Here is an 18506-nt window from a genome sequence, read left to right on the forward strand (position 1 = left end):
TTAACTCTGTGGAAAGATGGCATAATTCAACACAAGCACATTTAATTTACCTGAGGTGGAGAATGAAGGATTTTGGATCGCAAAGGACCAATAGCACACAGCATACACAAAAACCAGAAGATAATGAGGATCCCTGAAGACTGGACCCCATGAAGTCTTTCATATTGGATGAGCAACATGGCTGCCAGCTGCAAGGAAAGTCAGTGGAGATGAAGTGGAATGGAATGATGAGAATCTGATTAAATTCCCTAAAGTTTTTTCCTCCCGAGATTAATTCCTAGTGATCCGATGGACACCTCTATATCATATTGTTGTCAAAGAATAGAAAAGCAGTTAGCTGAAATATTCTGTTTTTATATGGTGTTAGGTGTTATTATTTTTGTTCTTTGTGGCCTATGTTTTTGTCTCCTTTTTGAAAACTATTGTGGTCCAGTGATGGTGAATGTATCTTCATTTCTGCAAATAAGAACATTGCTTTTCTTTCTCTGTCCTGGTATTCAGAGTGTATCAAATTCCCATGCTTAAGTCAATCTTTATTATATAAATATTGGATTTTTAATATTTTCTCAAATATTATTTGAGTTTTCAGAGAATAAGGCAGTGAAAAAAATTCTCTAGAGCCTAGAAAAGAAAATATTTTCCCCCATATTCACCATTACGCAGAAGAACAGACAATATTAAAGGATGAAGGAAAAATTATGTTATTCAACATTTTGGCTTGCCCAAAGCAGAAATCATAATATTTTAAATTTAATTCTTCTTAAATATATGCCTAAATTTCTTCCTTCTTTACAGAACTAAAATATTATTTCATACTGTAGATGTTGAGTGATCCAAGAAACTGTTATCTTTTTTTTTTTTTTTAAAGTGGCAGACCTTAATAGGATCTCATTACTGCAGACAAATAAGCAAATGAGAACCAATCAGCAGTTTGCATCTCACATCTTTCATCTCCTGTCCAAGATCTATTTGTCTTTTCTACTTTAAACCAGAGCATGCGTACAAGTCAGCTCTTCAATACCACTCCTTTTTTTTTATTGGACTGGGGAAGATGTAATTCATTATCCTAATGCATGGTAGGTCCCAAATCCAACTGGGAAAAAGAAGACAAGTTCCAAGGACTGAGAATTTATACTGTGTGTGTGTGTGTGTGTGTGTGTGTACGCACATGCACGCACACATGTGCATTAGGGCTGTATTAACAATACAGTTTACAAAGGCATGTTGGCTTTCCCTTGTGTTTTGCGCATGTGTGCATACACATAGTACATTTCCCCTGAAATTGCCAATGAAACACAACGGCTATACATGCACACCCACGTGCAGACAACAGGGGAAAGCCTTCAAAGCACATTCTCCAGTCTTACAAAAGTTGCAGGTGCTTTAATACTCCACAGGAAGATCCTTTGCCCGTGCCATCATACTTTGCAATGTGTGTCTTTCAAATGCTTTCACTGCTCTTCCCCCCACCCTAGTCCACCCTCCTGTTTGGAAGGGGGTTAGCAGATCCAAAACCTTTTTACTTCGACACTCCAGGATGCCTCCCTTTTTGCCGATATCACTGGACAGCAGGACAAACACTTCTGCTATTAAGGAAATGAGAGGGCTGTGAAAATGGAACGACTCCCTGCCTGTGGCTTTCCATGGCTCTGTAGTACTTCAGCTAAGCAAAATATTTCCCATCATCACATTTGTTTTCAACATGCAAATAATAATAGCAAAAAGAGAAAGGCACACCTACCATTGTGATGCCAACAATTAAAGGTGTTATAAAAAACACCGGTGGTGGAGTTCTGTTCTGACTGATTTCATGGAAGGCATAGAAAAGATTGGACCAGCAAACCCCCCAAAGCACAAAAGCAAAGGCCTGTATAAGGAGAGAAAAAGACAAGCAGTACAGACTCCAAAAGCACAAAACTTATCAAAAGTAGTCATATTTCAGCATATTTGCAAATATTTGCAGCACTAGTAGCCTGTAAAAATTCTGTCTACACCTACATATGCTAGCTCTTCGAGATACACACTTTATTTTAGTTTACAAGTCTTTCTTTGCTGGCCATCTTGAGATTATATTCACTTGCCATTCCTAGCTTATTTTTCGTGGGCTAAGGATTCTAATAAAGTTGATCTATGACCCAGCTTATCTTCAAATAAAGATATTTCTTGTGGTTTCAAAGGAGCAGTGAGAATAATTTGGAAATTTTGTTGAAATTTTCCTGCAATATTCTTGCACATTCCATCTGAGGATAGTACTAATTGGTATATCTTACTAAGGAAACTGTTTGTATCGCTGCTTATGTGAGCCTTTTAATGGGTGAAAAAGAATCTCAGCAGATGGTCATAGAATGTAAATCACTGCTTAAGTAAAAGAAGAAGAAGAAGGCAAAATAACATGTTGTTGGAAGAATTAATCTTACTATAAACAATCAATATTCTAGCCCTCTGATATTGAAATAGACTGAGAAGGATAGACACATCTCCTAAATTTTAAAATGCAGATAAAGTGGGATATATCTGCAGGGGGAACTTGGTTCCTTGTTATCAATTACATCATAAGCAATAACAAACAAGCATCATTATTTGGGCACATGTGGGAGCTGTTAGGCAATTTCAGTTTTAAATTAATTGAATTAATTTAGAGTCCCTGAACTACCATGTTTATTTGGACACAATTTTCTTTCAAATTCCAGATTTCTCTCTCTCTCTCTCTCTCTCTCTCTCTCTCTCTCTCCCTCCCTCTCTCTCTCCCTCCCTCCCTCCCCCCCTCTCTCCTACACCAGGCGAGACAATATTCCAGGGGGTGCGAAAACTTGGGTTTTCAAAGTTATAGTGCATATGCATAATTTGTTGCCGTTGTTTTGAACTTTTGTAAGGGGTGCGAGAATATATCAGAAGCGTTCTAGGGGTGCGGGGTATAGAAAAGGTTGGGAGCTGCTGTCCTATACACATACAAACACACAGAGAGAGACTTGGGTGAAGTTGGAGACAAAGTTACTCTGCTGCCAAATAGCACAGGAACCATGAAACAAATCCTGAAGAAGCCACAGGTGGGTCAGGCTCTTTGTTGGTTGTCTAAAAACAGGAAGTGATTCTAATAAAGGAGAATATTTGCAGCTCAGGGTTGACATGAAGGGTCCTTGGTGCTTTCTGAGCTTGCATGTTTTCTTGCAGACGTTTCATTACCCAAACTAGGTAACATCTCCAGTGCTAGTAAGGAATGCTGTTGGCTGTCCAAGCATTCTTTCCAAACATGATTGTCACAGAATTATCCTTAGCAAGGTTTATTGAGATGAAGGGTTGAGATTACACTATTTTCTTGTTAGAACCAACATAATAGCATGTACTTGAGGGTGGGAGACTCCTCTTTTTCTTTGTAGTAACCTTCCTGTGATCATCATTAGGAAGGAAGAAGCTTGCAGTTAATGTAAGGGAGTCCCGAATATTTATCATTCTGCAAACCAACCCTTAAGGCAATCAGATATACTCATGACAAACACAAACTCGGTTTCACTATTTAATAGCTACCTATGGCAAACCATAATCTTTGTACAATGGGATACATACATACATGCATGCATACATACATATATACATATATAAGCCAGCCAGTCTGAGAAGCATTCTCAGGATCCATGAGCTACAAATCAAGCTGTACAAATGGCATGCAGGAGGCTTAGTTTGGTTGGACTCCACTTTAAATCTGCTCAGCACAAAGACTACTAGAGCATTACATCCAGTGGTGGGATTCAGCCGGTTCACACCACTTCAGCAGAACCAGTAGCTAATTTTTTGTTGCCCAGGCCCAGAATGGACTTCTGGAAGTGGCATCCACACATATTTGAATCCCACCACTTATTACATCATTCCACAACAGTGTTTTAAATAAAGAGGATGAAAGAACGAGAGAAAAGGGCTATGAGGAAAACTTTATTCTAATTTGCAAACTGCATGTGAGCAGAACAATATGGCCTTGATCTGCTAGCATTGAGTGGGTTTGAATTTTATCATTATCATTTAGAATCCAAAAGCCCAAGGTCAGAAGCTTTGTCCATGACTCACATGAAGCAGCCCAGCATCTAGCAGACTTTGGAGCACCTAGCACAGGGGTAGTAATAGTAATAGTAAAGTAAAGTTGGAAGGGACCTTGGAGGTCATCTAGTCCAACCCCCTGCTCAGGCAGGAAACCCTATACCATTTTGGACAAATGGCTGTCCAGTCTCTTCTTAAAAACTTCCAGTGTTGGAGCATTCACCGCTTCTGGAGGCAGGTTGTTCCACTGGTTAATTGTTCTAACTGTCAGGAAGTTTCTCCTTAGTTCTAGGTTGCTTCTCTCCTTGATTAGTTTCCATCCGTTGCTTCTTGTCCTGCCTTCAGGCGCTTTGGAGAATAGCTTGACTCCCTCTTCTTTGTGGCAGCCCCTGAGATACTGGAACACTGCTATCATGTCCCCCCTCGTCCTTCTCTTAATTAAACTAGACATACCCAATTCCAGCAGCCGTTCCTTATATGCTTTAGCCTCCAGTCCCCTAATCATCTTTGTTGCAGGCAACCTTGGCTCAGGAATTCTGGGAGTTGAAGTCCATGAGTCATAAAAGAGCCAAGGTTGCCTACCCCTGACCTAGCAATATTGCAGCTAGTGGGAGACTACTAAGAATAACCATAAAACCGCAACTTTAGTCTAGACTAGAAAACTGACAAAACACTCTGGGCTGGAAAAGGCTAGACACCACAAACCACTGACATACTACTTTCAAGAAAAGTACGTGAACTCAAAAGAAATTATCTCAATACAGCTCTTTTTAAAAAAATAAAAAAAATAAACGCAAATATAGTTTCTCACTTCAATGGGATGACAATATCACCATAAACTTCTGTATTAGATGATGAATACATCTAGATTACTGCATTAAAATGATACAGTGGTAACGTTGTTTTAATCAATTTGGCACTCACTTCTTTGATAAGTTACTGAAGTGATTTAAAAAAAACTGCTTGGATATTTCAGTACAGAAAATATCGGAAAAAATATCACAAAAAAACCCTATGAGCTGGAGTTAAGCTTCCCCCCCCTTTCTGATTATTGCCTTGGTTGAATCCCAATAAGGTTTTAGAAATATTGAACAACTGCCTGAGAGATTCTTAATTCCTAAGAATGTCACTGAAAGAAGGCAATGAAAGAGGGCAGGCAAGATTAAAGTCTAATTCAAAATTCAGTTCCTTAATCTGTGACTAAAGAGATAAGGAATGTTTAGCCACTTAAAATTGATAGCTTAAAGGGAGCCTTTACATTAAACACTCAGAATTCTGCTGAAGTACCTGTAAGGTGGCTTTTTATGAATAGGCACGGAGGTGGAGAAGGAACATGAACACCTGTGAGGAGCGGGCAAGGGGCCAAATTACAAAGTGCGTCCTATGACATCATGGTACAAAAAAAGCAACCTCCACACTTGTGTCACTCATTAGATTGCAAGTACAGTATGCAAGGGCTGGATTTGCATCATGATGTTACCATGTGCATACAGGTAGTCCTTGAGCCCCAAATTTCTGTTACTAAGCAAGGCAGTTGATAAGTGAGCTTTGCCCCACTTTATACTGTATGCCAATTTATGTGAAATTTGATCATGTGACCATGGGTGATGTGGCAACTATTGTAAATGTGAAAACCAGTCATAAGTATTTTTTTTTCACTGCCATTGTAATTTCGGTCATTAAAGAAATGGTTGTAAGTCAAGGACTACTTGTATGGTAATTTTGACATTCTTGGTTTGCGGCAGACACCCATGGGGAGTAAGAAAACACTTATTAGTCCCTTAAACCCCCCCCCCAAAAGAAAGGAAGGGACCTCGTTGTTACTACAGGCAAAGAGGGGAGTTTAAAGAGGGACGCAGGACATTTGAGAAGGAACACTAGAGTCAGAGTGAGAACAAAATGGGGGGAAAGTCTTGTTTGTGAGAATAAATGGTAGACATTAATTCTTAATATGGGAGAGACTCATTTGTTTTTATGAGCTGCTCTGTGTTTTGAAGTTCATGAGTTACTCTTATAGGACAGCCAAATTTGTGTAGTACCCCACTGGATCAGAAGGCTAAAAAAAACCCAGTTTCCTTAACTATTTTTAACTTAATAAATTTCATATTTTTTTCTTGTGATTTTAGATTTGGCAGGTATTTTATGTTCATTTATATCCCTCTAAATGCTTGTGTACATGTAGGATTTAGTTGTTGACCATAATAAAATGACTACCAACTGAGTTGCTTGTTAGTTTGTCCTTTGGCGAAATCAAGTGTTTCATGATCAATTCTTTCTTCTTTATCTTTATTTAAATTGAAGTTCTTGATAGTGCAGTTCCTTAAAACTCATAATTGTCCATCATTTCATAGAGATTACAAGCCATTATTGTACTCAGAGAGGTAACAGGCAATATGAACTAAAAGAGGGCTATCAAAAGGAACCTTCAATGACTTGTTCCCAATAAAAAAAAATACAGGTAGTCCCTGATTAACAACCGTTCATTCAGCAACTCTTATGGTGGGACTGAATAAGTGGTAGTTATGCTCAGTCCCCAAGGTTTCAGCCAAAGCAGGGGCCCTGCAGTCACATGATCAATTTTCTGGCACTTGGGTGACCACCAGCACTAAGGAAGATTTCAACTCCCTCACCTGCCTATCTCCCATCTCTGCCCTTTTGGCCGCCCTGTATGCCACCTCCCACAGCCTTGGGGAAAGGCTACATGGGATTTGAAGAATTACACAGTTGGCTGTGGGAAGAAGGCCTAGCACAGCCAGCAGCCACCTTGTAGAAGGCCAGTCCAGGCACATCTCATCAGCAGTGCGTGGAGGAAGAGGGTGAAGGTCAGCTGGAAAGGACAGGGCAAGTGGAGTGCAGGATGGCTAAAAGGGCAAAGATGGGAGCTGAAGAGGAGACAGTCCCTTACCTAATCAAGGCTTGGGGCTGGCAGGGATCAACTTAGGAGTGGCTTAGATCAAGGTAGGTCCTCAGATAATGACTGGGTGGGATTTGGTTAATAGCAGCAACCAGGATTGCCAGGTCTGTCATTGTTAAGTGATGTGGCCATGTGACGTTGTGCTTTGCATTGTTTAAGCAACAGAAATTCTGATCTCAATTACCATCATTAATGGAGGACAACCTGTACCTTACAGACTACCTCATTTAACAATTGTTCAAAATTACAACAAAGGTTAAAAAAAAAACGGTTTTGCAACCAATCCTCATATTTACATTTGTTGCAGTGCCTCTTAATCATGTGATCACCATTTGGGTGCCTGTAATTGGTACCCATTTATGACTATTGCAACTCCTCATGGTCATGCAATCACCATTTGCATAGTTCCCAATCAGCTTCCAACAAGCAGAGTTAATGGAGAATGCGGAAATAAAATCGCAAGTCACAATCATGTGATGTCATGTATGTCCAATTAATTAAGCAGGGTGCAAAAGAATTCATTCTTCAAAAACAGTTGATATATAGTTGGAAAGCTATTGTCTGACTCATTAGTGGTAGGAGTGTGCTTTTAAAAACATGACAGCCATTCTGAAATACTGTTTAATAAAATCAAGCTCTATTTCAAAGACTGTATTTGCAAGTTCATCTATTGCTCAATCACTATCAAGCTGAATCATAAGCTTCAGATATAAAATATGATTGGCTTCTGTTCGTTTTAACTCATTTGGCACCACACTTTATCTTTATCTATTCCTTGCAAGTTAATTGTTGCCACATCTGCCACTGTCTATATAGTGCCTTGGGGAGGCAAAGATCTTACCGTTTTGAACCTGCTCAGCATAGACAATACAATGTAGCCTCGGTTATTGTATTTTAGATAAAGGAGGTAAAATGGCAAGATGCACCCAAGGTAGAAGCATGGGATCCAAGCCAAAACAGTATTCTGGAAACACGGCGTTAAATCTGGATTATTAGTGTGCAATGTAAGATTCGAATCCTGTAGAGAAAAACACAAATAGAAAAGGATTAATAAATACTTGCAGAATATTGGCTGCTCCAAAATTTTCAAACAAGTCATCAAAGACTTGGGTACACTGTAATATATTTTTAAAAGGACATGAAACCCACCAAATTCTGTTTGCTAGTCCTTACTCAAGAACTCAGTACATTTATTGGAAACTTCTTGTGGACTTTTTGGGTAAAAACAAAGAAACAATGAATTTGTGAGGTATGGCTAGACAAGAGACATTATAGATCAGTGGTGGTGAACCTATGGCACGGGTGCCAGAGGCGGCACTCAGAGCCCTCTCTGTGGGTACATGCGCCCTCGCCCCAGTCCTACGCCTTCAGCTGGGTTTTATAAAATCTTTTTGCTTTAGGCCTCCACCGCTGTGTGCAAAAAAAAAAAAAAAGATTCAATCAGTCAATTTCAACTTCTCGTGGGAAAAAAAAAGATGTTGCAAAGTTGAAATTGATTGATTGAACTTTTTAGTCCCACCCAGTCTGCAGTTACCACTGCAGCCGCGCCCACCCAATTGGCCACACCCAGCCAATTGGCCACACCCAGCTGGCACTCGATGATGCATAAATGGGTTTTGGGTTGCAGTTTGGGCACTTAGTCTCTAAAAGGTTCGCCATCACTGTTATAGATTATAGAAAGAAGTGAGCCAGGATGTAACATTAGAGAGGTTAAAATATAACTGCTGTGAAGAATATTGGAAGCCACTTCTTTATGTCTTTATATCTTGCTCTTGCTCTTTTTTATTTTCTTTTATTTCTGTTTCTTATTGCATTTTTAGCTTTTTACGTTATTTCTCTTTTCCACTTTTTCTGATTTAGTGTGTTGTAGTTTTTATTATTGTTCTTCAAACTTTTAAATGAAAAGTACACATAATGCAAAAACTCATCAAAACAAGCACATTTGTCCAATAAACTACAATATAGTCCTCGATTTAGGACATTATTGAGCCTGAACTGGTTATTAAGTGGGTCACCATATGACAGTGCCTGATTTTAAGACCTTTTTTATGGCAGTTGTTAAGCAAAAGCGGCAGCTGTTAACAAACATGATGGTTGTTAAGCAAATCTTTTTAGCCAATGGGTGTCTTTTGCCAGAAACCAGAAGTAAATGCTGGAAACTGGGAAAAAACATTGAAAATTATTGTCACGTGACTGCAGGATACTGCAAGCATCAGTAAAGGTGAGCCAGTTGCTAAACTCCCAAAATGGGATCACATGACCGCAGGGGTGTATGTGCAACTATCAGAATGGGGTTGTAAGTACATTTGGGGGGTTGGTGTTGTAAATTTGAATGGTTGCTAAGCAACTGATCATAAATCAAGGACTACCTTGTAATCTAATCCAGGGCTTTTCAACCTTTTCACCCATTCTACCACTTTTAGGATATGACAACATCCAGGTACCACCAGCAAGGTGTCAAAAACTTGATGACCAAAAAAAAAAAAAGGAAAAAAGTAATAAAGTACAGGTAGTCCTCGACTTACAACAGTTTGCTTAGTGACTGTTCGAAGTTACAATGGCACTGAAAAAAGTGACCCCCAAGCCACAGCCGAGCAAGACACCTGCCTGCCCGCCCGGCGGTGCTCTTCCTCCTGTCCGAGGTTTTCATTGTTCTGAGCATTTCTGTTGAGGATTGGCAGCGGGGGTGGGGTGGGGGAGTGTTTGGTTTTTATTCCCCCCATCTGCTGGGTGGTTGCAGCAGGTTTTGGTCACTTCACATGACCCTGGGACACTGTGACCATCATAAATATGAATCAGTTGCCAAGCATCTGAATGTAAATCACAAGAGTCTGGAGATGCTGCAACATTCCGGCTGATCGGCGCTTCTTCTGGGCTCAGCAGAAGCGCCAGGATCAGTGTCGAGCTCCAGCTGGAGCCTGACGCTGATCCTGGCGCTTCCGCTGAGCCCTGACAGCCCCAAAGAAGTGCCGATCAGCTGGAAAGCGGCACTGATCCTGGCGCTTCCGCTGAGCCCTGACAACCCTGCAGCTCTACCCATCTCCTGCTCAGGCTTGTGTGGTGCTGCCACCAGTTCAGCTCATTCCCCTCCCCCGCTACCACTTTTCTAGGATGGTCACGTACCACCTGCCAGGTGCCAATGTACCACAGGTGGTACCCGTACCACTGGTTGAAAAGCCCTGATCTAATCTACTTTCTGCCTTTCCATATCTTCGGAATACACTATTGTAGTACCAAAATACAAATAAATGCACTGACATACAGCTGATAAGGCTCTGCAACTTAATAACAACTGTAATAAAGGCATGAGTAGATCAGTCGCTTTTACTCATGGGCTCTTTCTACTGCCTGCAAGTTCCATTTAGATTTATTTTTGAGGACAAAATAAAACTCACAGGAAAGTCAGCTATCTCAAAGCCATTTTCATTGCCTACATTTGCAAATGTCTCAGAATGCAAAACACCTGATGGTATTTTGGATGGGCTAACAAAACGTATTCACTTTTTTTTTTTTTAGTGACATACAGGAAATTCATTTCAACTGGGTTATTCTTTGCTTTTCATGTTTGGAATGCTTCAGTTCCCGTTTTTGCATAAGAAAGAAACCATAGCAGCTGTAGTAAGCCTTTATTGGCTCTGTCCATAAAAGTCACTGCAAGATAAAATAAAGCTAGGGAAACGAACAAGAATGAAAAGGAAATGTGTGACTATAAATCTGCCATAGGACCAGCTGTGAATGCATGCGTACTAGCAGTCAAAGTATAAAATAGAAGAACTTAAAAATATTTGTCAGTACTTAACTTTTTTAAAAAAATAAGTGTTCTCAATACAGCCTGTGACTGTTTGGTATATAGCAACAGACTAAATATTTCAAAGTACTTGCATCTAGAAAGGTCAGTGTTGAGTAATAACATCAAATCTCCTATTTATTGTGCATAGTGACCATATTTGTGGAAGGAAATGATCTTCTCTGGAGGCCCTGCTGAAGAGTTTCTGTTCCCAACAGCCTTGAAAAACATTTTGTCTCTAAATCATAAAACGATAAAGAAAAACACCTCTCTGTATACGGTGGATCAATTTATTCCACAGATTGCTCCATTAGGTTAAGGTGGCAGCCTCAAAAATCAATAAACATGAATCGCACAGAGCAATTTCCTTTCAAAGTTCACAAATACTGCAATTTAGTCGTGACTAAGAGAGCTTTACTATAGTTTAAAATTATTTTTTAAAATGATAGGAAGATGTGTCCCAGGAAACCCAATTGGGCCCAGATATACTCTGGAAATTGGTACAGAAGAAGAAGAACGTATTATGTTTACAGGCTGGCAGCAGCTACAAGTTCCCCATTAATTTTAAAAGCAATTTCTCATCCAGTATATTGCCTTTCCCCATTATTAATTACTGCAAATACATTCCACTATGGATAGCTATGCCAACGACAGAAATGAATACAACTAACAATTTAAATTGAACAAAGGATTTCTAAGTCTGCCAGCCAGGGATCTAAGTCCCCTTCCTCAATATTACCAGGCCTGGGTTTTTAAGAAGGGTTCCATCATATTTAAACAGCTTGGTTTCTATGCTGTCAAATGAGCAATTCTTCTCACCAAAATTGATTTTATCTTATTTTTAGGTCAATATGATATTGTGAAATTGAGCAAGAATGGAATATAAGAATGTATAATGAATGAGAATTCCAAAGGCAGTGCACATCTCCATTAAAATAAAAAGACACATCCAGGCAATTCAATAGATTTTTGGATGAGCAGTGTGTATACAGTAGATGTATTTTCAGATGTGCATTTCTAATTGTATTGATGACAAATATGAAAAGCTGCTGTGGTTCAGAGCTTCCTTGCTGAGTTTAAGCTGTATTGTTTAAAATAAATACTATAGAAGGTGTATTTTTTTTTAAAAAAAGAACTGGCCCTTTAATACTGTAGAAGATAACAGAATCATAGATGGTAAGGTTAGCCTGTTCACTTCACCTTCTATAGTGATCCAGAAATTCCTAATGTTCCTAAAATTTCATTGCCTACTAATTGTCCCACCAGGATAATTTACCAGCTACCCAAACACAACTTTGATCTTCAATCTATCTGGCAGATAATAGGTTGATCAAACCAGATAGATCAGTGGTGGCGAACCTATGGCAGGGGTGCCAGAGGCGGCACTCGGAGCCCTCTCTGTGGGCACACGTGCCGTTGCCCCAGCCTTGCCTCCCCGTGACCCCCTCCTCACCAGCAGCCCCCCTGGAGGAGAGTCACCCCCAAGTGTGGCCCACACGGAGCAGCACAGCGAAGGACATGGCAGCCAGGCAGCGTAGACAAGACTCTGCCCTCACACCCCATCACGCACAGTTGATGCTGCGGGGGGTGGGCAGAGGGCGTGGCCGCCATGGCACTGCTGGGCTGCCTGGGCGATCTGTGGTGGGCCCTGGAGCCAGTGAGTGGTCTTGTGGGCAGGCGGGGTGGGGGCGGAGCGGGGGCGGGGCAGGGGGTGGAGTGAGGCAGGGGCCAATTTTTGGGCACTCGGTCTCTAAAAGGTTCGCCATCACTGAGATAGATGAACTGCTTTTGTCTTGCCAACAATTCAACCACTAGATATTAAATATTTGTCAACATAGTATCCAAAAAATGCATATAATTGTTAGTGATTAAGTGGCAATTTTGGCTTTTTAAGTTCAGCACCAAATGCTATTGTTAAATAAATTGTGTAGTAAATCTCAAAAAGATCTTTGGAAGGGAACAAAATCAGCTCCAACATTAGTATCTTTAAGGAGCAGTTTAATTTGTTAGCAAATTGCTAACAGGATATTGCAAAATAGATAATCTTCATCAATATAACCCCAATTTTATATCATGAAAACCTGAGTATTGCATTTTTTATAAATTTTGCAGTTCAAGTTATTTTTTATTGGTTCCATTTCTTTATTTCATAAACTTTATTTCTCACAGGCATGAAATTAATGATAAGCTTTTCAGCTTTATGTCTGTGCTGTTTTCTATCCTATGGGATTTCTCTCTCCAATTTCGTTTTTTAAAACAAACAAATAAAAAAAAAGATCAAGTTTCTCAGCATATTGAATGTCGGCAAATAAAAATAAATGATGTAATATTCTGTGTAGAACCACAAAAAACACAATCCATAGTGACACGCTGTAGTAAAGTACAACTGACTTTATTCACCTAGGCTTTCTCACTAGTAAATTTACAGGACATTCTGCACATGAAATCACAATTTGTTTCAACATTTCCAGTGCCAAGAGTTACGTCTTTAAGCTTCCATCTAAATTAGAAAAAAAATAGTTGCAAAGTAAATATTTAATGATAGCTTTATAATTTACTAGACAAACTGTTGGGTCATCCTTATCAGATTCCTCAATGCCTTCAACAATGAAAGAGCTTCTAATCTAAGGTATTGCCTTCACTGGAAAAACTGGGATATAATCAGAGACATATATTTGTCTTGAAAATAGCCCAGGCTGAAGTATATGTCACAGTCAAACATCAATACTGGAAATGTTTTATGACATTTCACATTATGTCATAAATTGTTTTATGAACATTTGTATGTCATAAAATGTTTCAGTTACACAGAAGTTCTGGGTCCCAGATTTTGGACGCATTCTATAAATTAGTCCATTTGAGGTATCTTGGTTCAAAAAATTGTTTCCCTATGATGCACTGTTTCATCCTGTTAAAGGTTATGAGAATGATACTTTTAGTAGTATATAGGTATATGGTAATAGAGGATACTCACATTTTATATTCATCTTTTGTTTTATAACTCACACTGTCAATGTTCTTGTCACACAAGTTAGTTTACTGGGATTTACTGCTTTCAACAAAAAAACTCTTTCTGTCCAAAAGAACGTTTTGAAACCCTTATTCATTGGACAGTGTATGCATGTCCGTCAGTTTTCCTCAAGCTAGTAGTCCTCCAGACTTGCCACAATTTGGAGGGTACAATGGGGGGGGGGAAGCTAAATTTGTGTAGAATTGAAAATACCCTGGGACCAGGTGGTTCACAAATAGATTGATTTTTTTTTAGTTAGCATGCTGTGTAAACACATTCATGATGGATTCATACTATATGTGTTCTCTGAGCTTGATTGTTTCTTTGCAGTTATTTTCATTACCTGACAAGTAACACCTTCAGTGCTAGAAGGGTCTGCTCTCTCTATAAACAGTAGCTCAAATAGTATTAGACAATCAAGCAGTAAACAACAGCCTAATCAAGGAAATACCAAGGAGAAAATAATACCCCCACCAATACTGACAAGGCAAGCTACTGCATATAAATAGAGAGCAAACCCAATGCCCTTCTAGTACTGAAGATGTAACATAGTCAGGTAATGAAAATGTCTGCAAGCAAACAATCAAGCTCAGCACCCAGGACTTCACAGGTAACAATCTGGGTTGCAAAATTCTAGATATCTGTTAGGTGACTACAAAGAGTTAGAATTTCCTGTACTACTTTGCTGCCATATGATAGTCATCCAGATTTTCAGATCTGGTAGTTCTCTCACAGCCCTAAACTCTTTTTAATAAACACAATGTTTCATTTTGTTGTATGTGTGTTACTTTTAGACTGCTTTAGTTGGGGCTGTCTACGTGGTTTTAGGTTTTATCTATTTTAGGATTTTGGGGACGGGTTTGTACACTGCCCGGAATCTATTGGAGTTAGGCTAACAACAACAACAGGTTTCAATGTTCATTTCTCCTAGAAAGCTCTAAGTATCACTGAAATTAGATAGCAGGCATAGGATAAGACCAAGGGATGGTGCAGAAACTCTTCTGGTATTGTTGGATCTCTCATTGATTTTTGAGAACTTTGTTAGAGACCAAAACAATCAGTTATTCTGCAGAGGGTGGCTCACAGAGGCTCTGGGGCCTCTGGACATGTCTGATAGCACCAAAATTGCTTCAGGAGCTGAAAAAAAGATACTGGAGACGGAGATCAGCTACTCAGTGACAGAAACAGCAACACTGCCAATCTACTACATGCTTGTAGTGGGCATGCCACCAATCAACTGACTGACATTTTGCTGCAGAAAGTGGGCAGTGTATTTTTGTAAGTGGCAACAATCCCTTCTGCTGAGTGCTTAATGGTGGTGGTGACCTAGATGCCTCCATGCTGGTGAAGATCAGGCTTCACATTGTGCTGTAGGGAGAGTGGTGAAGTGAACTTTAAGCTGCCTGCTTTGACTGCTGGAAATGCTTTCACATTACTGATATCTCCAGTATCAGAGGAAGTTGGGACTGCAAGGATTAAAAATTATGAGCCATGTTCTGAAGAACTGAAGTGGACGTTTTTCTTGAAAGAGTTCATTCTGAAATCAAGTTCATTTATTTTCTCTGTGGATATAAGATGGGGGTGTTGGATGGGAAGAAGTTCACTTTAGTTCAGGGTTTCACTTTAGTTCAGGGGTTCCCAGCCAGGGATGCTCGCACTCCCTAGGGGTGCGAGATGATATTCCAAGTGGTGCGAAAACTTGGCTTTTCAAAATCATAGTGTATATGCATAATTCGTTGCCGTTATTTCAAACTTTTGTAAGGGGTGCGAGAATATATTAAAGCGTTCTAGGGGTATGGGGTATAGAAAAGGTTGGGAACCACTGCTTTAGTTTGTAGTTGGGTTGCAGTGGTTTGTTTCTACATCTCTGAGGCTTAGTTGCACATCGTAGTCCATAGTTGCTCAAGGATAACATGCAGTTCTGTCTCAGTGTCTGGAGGCTGAGGGAGACTCGATGGGGAAGAACCAGCTGAAAGTCAATCCTAGCAAGACTGACTTTGGCTGTGGATTTTGAGATTTCCCATCAGTGTTTCCGAATAGGGTTGCACTCCCTCTGGCAATCTTGGTATAGGTCGTCCTCACTTAAGGACAGTAAACTAGGATCAATAACTCCATTGCCAAACAATGTTGTAAAGTGCAATGTCACATGACTGTGCCAACATACAATGGCAGTTGCGACATGACCAATTGCTATCATTAAGCAAATCCCGCTTGGTCACAGCATCCCGCTTAGCTTTCCAATTATGTTCACTGAAGTTGGCAGTGAAGGTTGCAAATGGAAAACAAATGACCACAGGATATGGGACCATTGTAACTGCAAACCCGTTGCCAAGCACTAGAACCATGATCATATGACTTTGGGAACAATACAGGCATCACAACTACAAGAAAACAGTTGGAAGTCCCCTCGCTCAGCAGCACTGTAACTTGAAATGGTTGCTGAACAAAGTGCTGCTGAACAAGGACCACCTGCATATAACTGGGGCTCTTCCTAGATTCACAGCTGCTGCTTGAAGAGCAGGTAACCACTGGCACTCAAAGCATGAATCCATCTTTTGTGTTTAGTCCATTCCTGAATTGGGAGGCCTTGCTTACAACCATCCATGCCTTGGTTATCTCTTATCTGGATTATAGCAATGCACTCCACATGGAGCTGCCCTTGAAGACAACTCAGAAGTTAAAACTGTTCTAGTATGTACTGATAGAAGGCATTAATACTTAGGGGTATAAGATACACCCACCAGCTCCCAGCTGTACCTTAAGGTGCCGGATATCGCCTTTAAAGTTCTTCATAGCCTGGTTATTTGCAGAACCACCTGAAAATTACCACCTGTTTCTAATTATCTCTGATATTTGATAAGATCTGACAGAGTCACCATGCTCTGGTCCTAGCACTTAAGCATTATCTTCTTTTATGAACAGAGCAAAATAGTTCTGTCACTTAAGCACTATTGACAGAGTGTTTTCTCTGTTGCTGTATTGCATTCTTTCCAAGATTGTGTTGGCCCTGATCCTGCCTACCTTTCCTATGGCTTTGAACATCTGATTTTTTTGCCCCCAGGCAGAGGGTTAGGTGATCTTCTCAGCCTAAACATATTAATTGTCTTTGGCAAGATTATGTCCCATTATATTTTACGTTATTAAAACATTATTCTATTTTTGTAGTCTTATTTGTTGTTTTAGCTATGTTCACATTCATGCCAAGTGATCAGCTATGTAAATAGCCTACAATAAATAAGCAAACACAGTACTGTATTTTTCATAGAACTGATAAAAACACCCAATAAATAATCACTATTGGCCAAAAGAGTAAGATGCAGCCCTTGGTTTAAACCAAATAGGCACCACAAGATAGATGCAAATGTTCTTTGCATCATCAGAATCTAAACATTCCAGTATATTAAAATTGCCTGCAACCAACTGTTGATCGCACTAGTAATATCCCTACTTTCAATATTGCAATAGTGGAGTAAGGAAGACAAACTGAATGGATGGGGAATATAGTGTGAGAGAAATGTATTTTCATGAAGCAATGGTTGCAGCTATCACGTGTCCTGATATAACATCACAGCTATATGAAAGATGGCATGACTGCACACAAACTCCGAGTCAGTGGAGATTCACAGTGAAGTCTTCTGCATAGATCCACAGTCTAAGTCACAATTTTAAATTATCCAGAAATCATTAATAGAGCCAGCCCCAGGACCACAAACAGCTCTAAAGGTTGGTTGAAGCCAGTGGGATCTAAAACACTAACTTTGAAGTATTTGCTTGAAAAATCTGGATGATCAAGTTCTTCTGCACCTGCCTTTATTTGGTTAAAGGTTGCTGCTACCTACACATGCTTCTAATGCAGTGTTTCGCAACCACAGCAAGTTCAAGAAGCGTAGACTTCAGTTCCCAGAATTCCTCAGCCAGTATGCTGGGAATTGAAACCCACACATTTTAACGTTGCTGAGGTTGAGAAACACTGCTCTGATGCATATTATTTTAATACTGTACAAATTGCAAAATATACCTACAGGTGAGTGCAGAGTCATTTCCCAACCCCCGCCTCCAAATGTAAAGACTCCTGTCAAACCCGTGCTGCTATCCTTTGGAAAACGTACAGGGTTTATACAGCCATGTTGTTGATCTTTCATAATTATGTTCAAACACATGCTGTGGTACATGTGTTTGAACATAATTCAAACACGTTGCATTAAAGACCTGCATCTGTAACATGATGGCCATAACCTCCATAGCAGTACCAACTAAGTTACATATTTCATCAAATTCTGCCAGAAATCTAAAATGATTGTTTCTTTTAAAATAAATAAATAAAAAACAAAAGACAAAAACTAAACTCCAGCATCTATTTCTCAGACCTTGGAAGGCTTAATATCTATTAAGGTGCTATCATCCATCCATTTTTCTATTTGTCACAGCCAGAGAGCTGCTTGTTAATTTTCACTGATAAATCAACATCAAGGCCGGGATGATGGGGGGGAGGGGGGATTGGAAGCCCAAAAAATCTGTTTGAAAGGAATTGGGCTGCTACATAAGTTACCAAAATTTGGTAAAATTTTGAGTGTCAGTCATTTCACATTGGAACAAATTTGTTCATCTAACAAAATATTTCACTGCTACAAATATTTTAGATTTTATTAATTTAGCACCACCTCCATTAGATTTTAATAAGCATCACCTTAAATGTCCCTTAGTGCACTGCATATACCCACCAAATTGGTGAATTATCAGTTTGCAAGATACCCTAGCAAGGAATC

The 18506-nt window shown here is 39.7% G+C and overlaps 1 protein-coding gene across 1 annotated transcript in view; it reads right to left on the reverse strand.

Annotated features, from left to right (window-relative positions):
• The window catches only part of ABCC3 (ATP binding cassette subfamily C member 3), a 61037-nt gene extending 52974 nt beyond the window's left edge, over positions 1–8063 (reverse strand). Inside the window, exons 1-3 of the mRNA XM_015823091.1 lie at positions 7785–8063; positions 1742–1867; positions 51–188 (exon numbers count right to left, since the gene is read on the reverse strand). Of these exons, the coding sequence (XP_015678577.1) occupies positions 51–188; positions 1742–1867; positions 7785–8042 (522 nt within the window). The 5' untranslated portion in view covers positions 8043–8063. The remainder of the gene's footprint in view (positions 1–50; positions 189–1741; positions 1868–7784) is intronic.
• Positions 8064–18506: the final 10443 nt, after the last annotated feature.

The sequence above is a fragment of the Protobothrops mucrosquamatus genome, unplaced genomic scaffold (assembly GCF_001527695.2).
Source record: "Protobothrops mucrosquamatus isolate PMUCROS unplaced genomic scaffold, P.Mucros_1.0 scaffold1765, whole genome shotgun sequence".
Classification (NCBI taxonomy): domain Eukaryota; kingdom Metazoa; phylum Chordata; class Lepidosauria; order Squamata; family Viperidae; genus Protobothrops; species Protobothrops mucrosquamatus.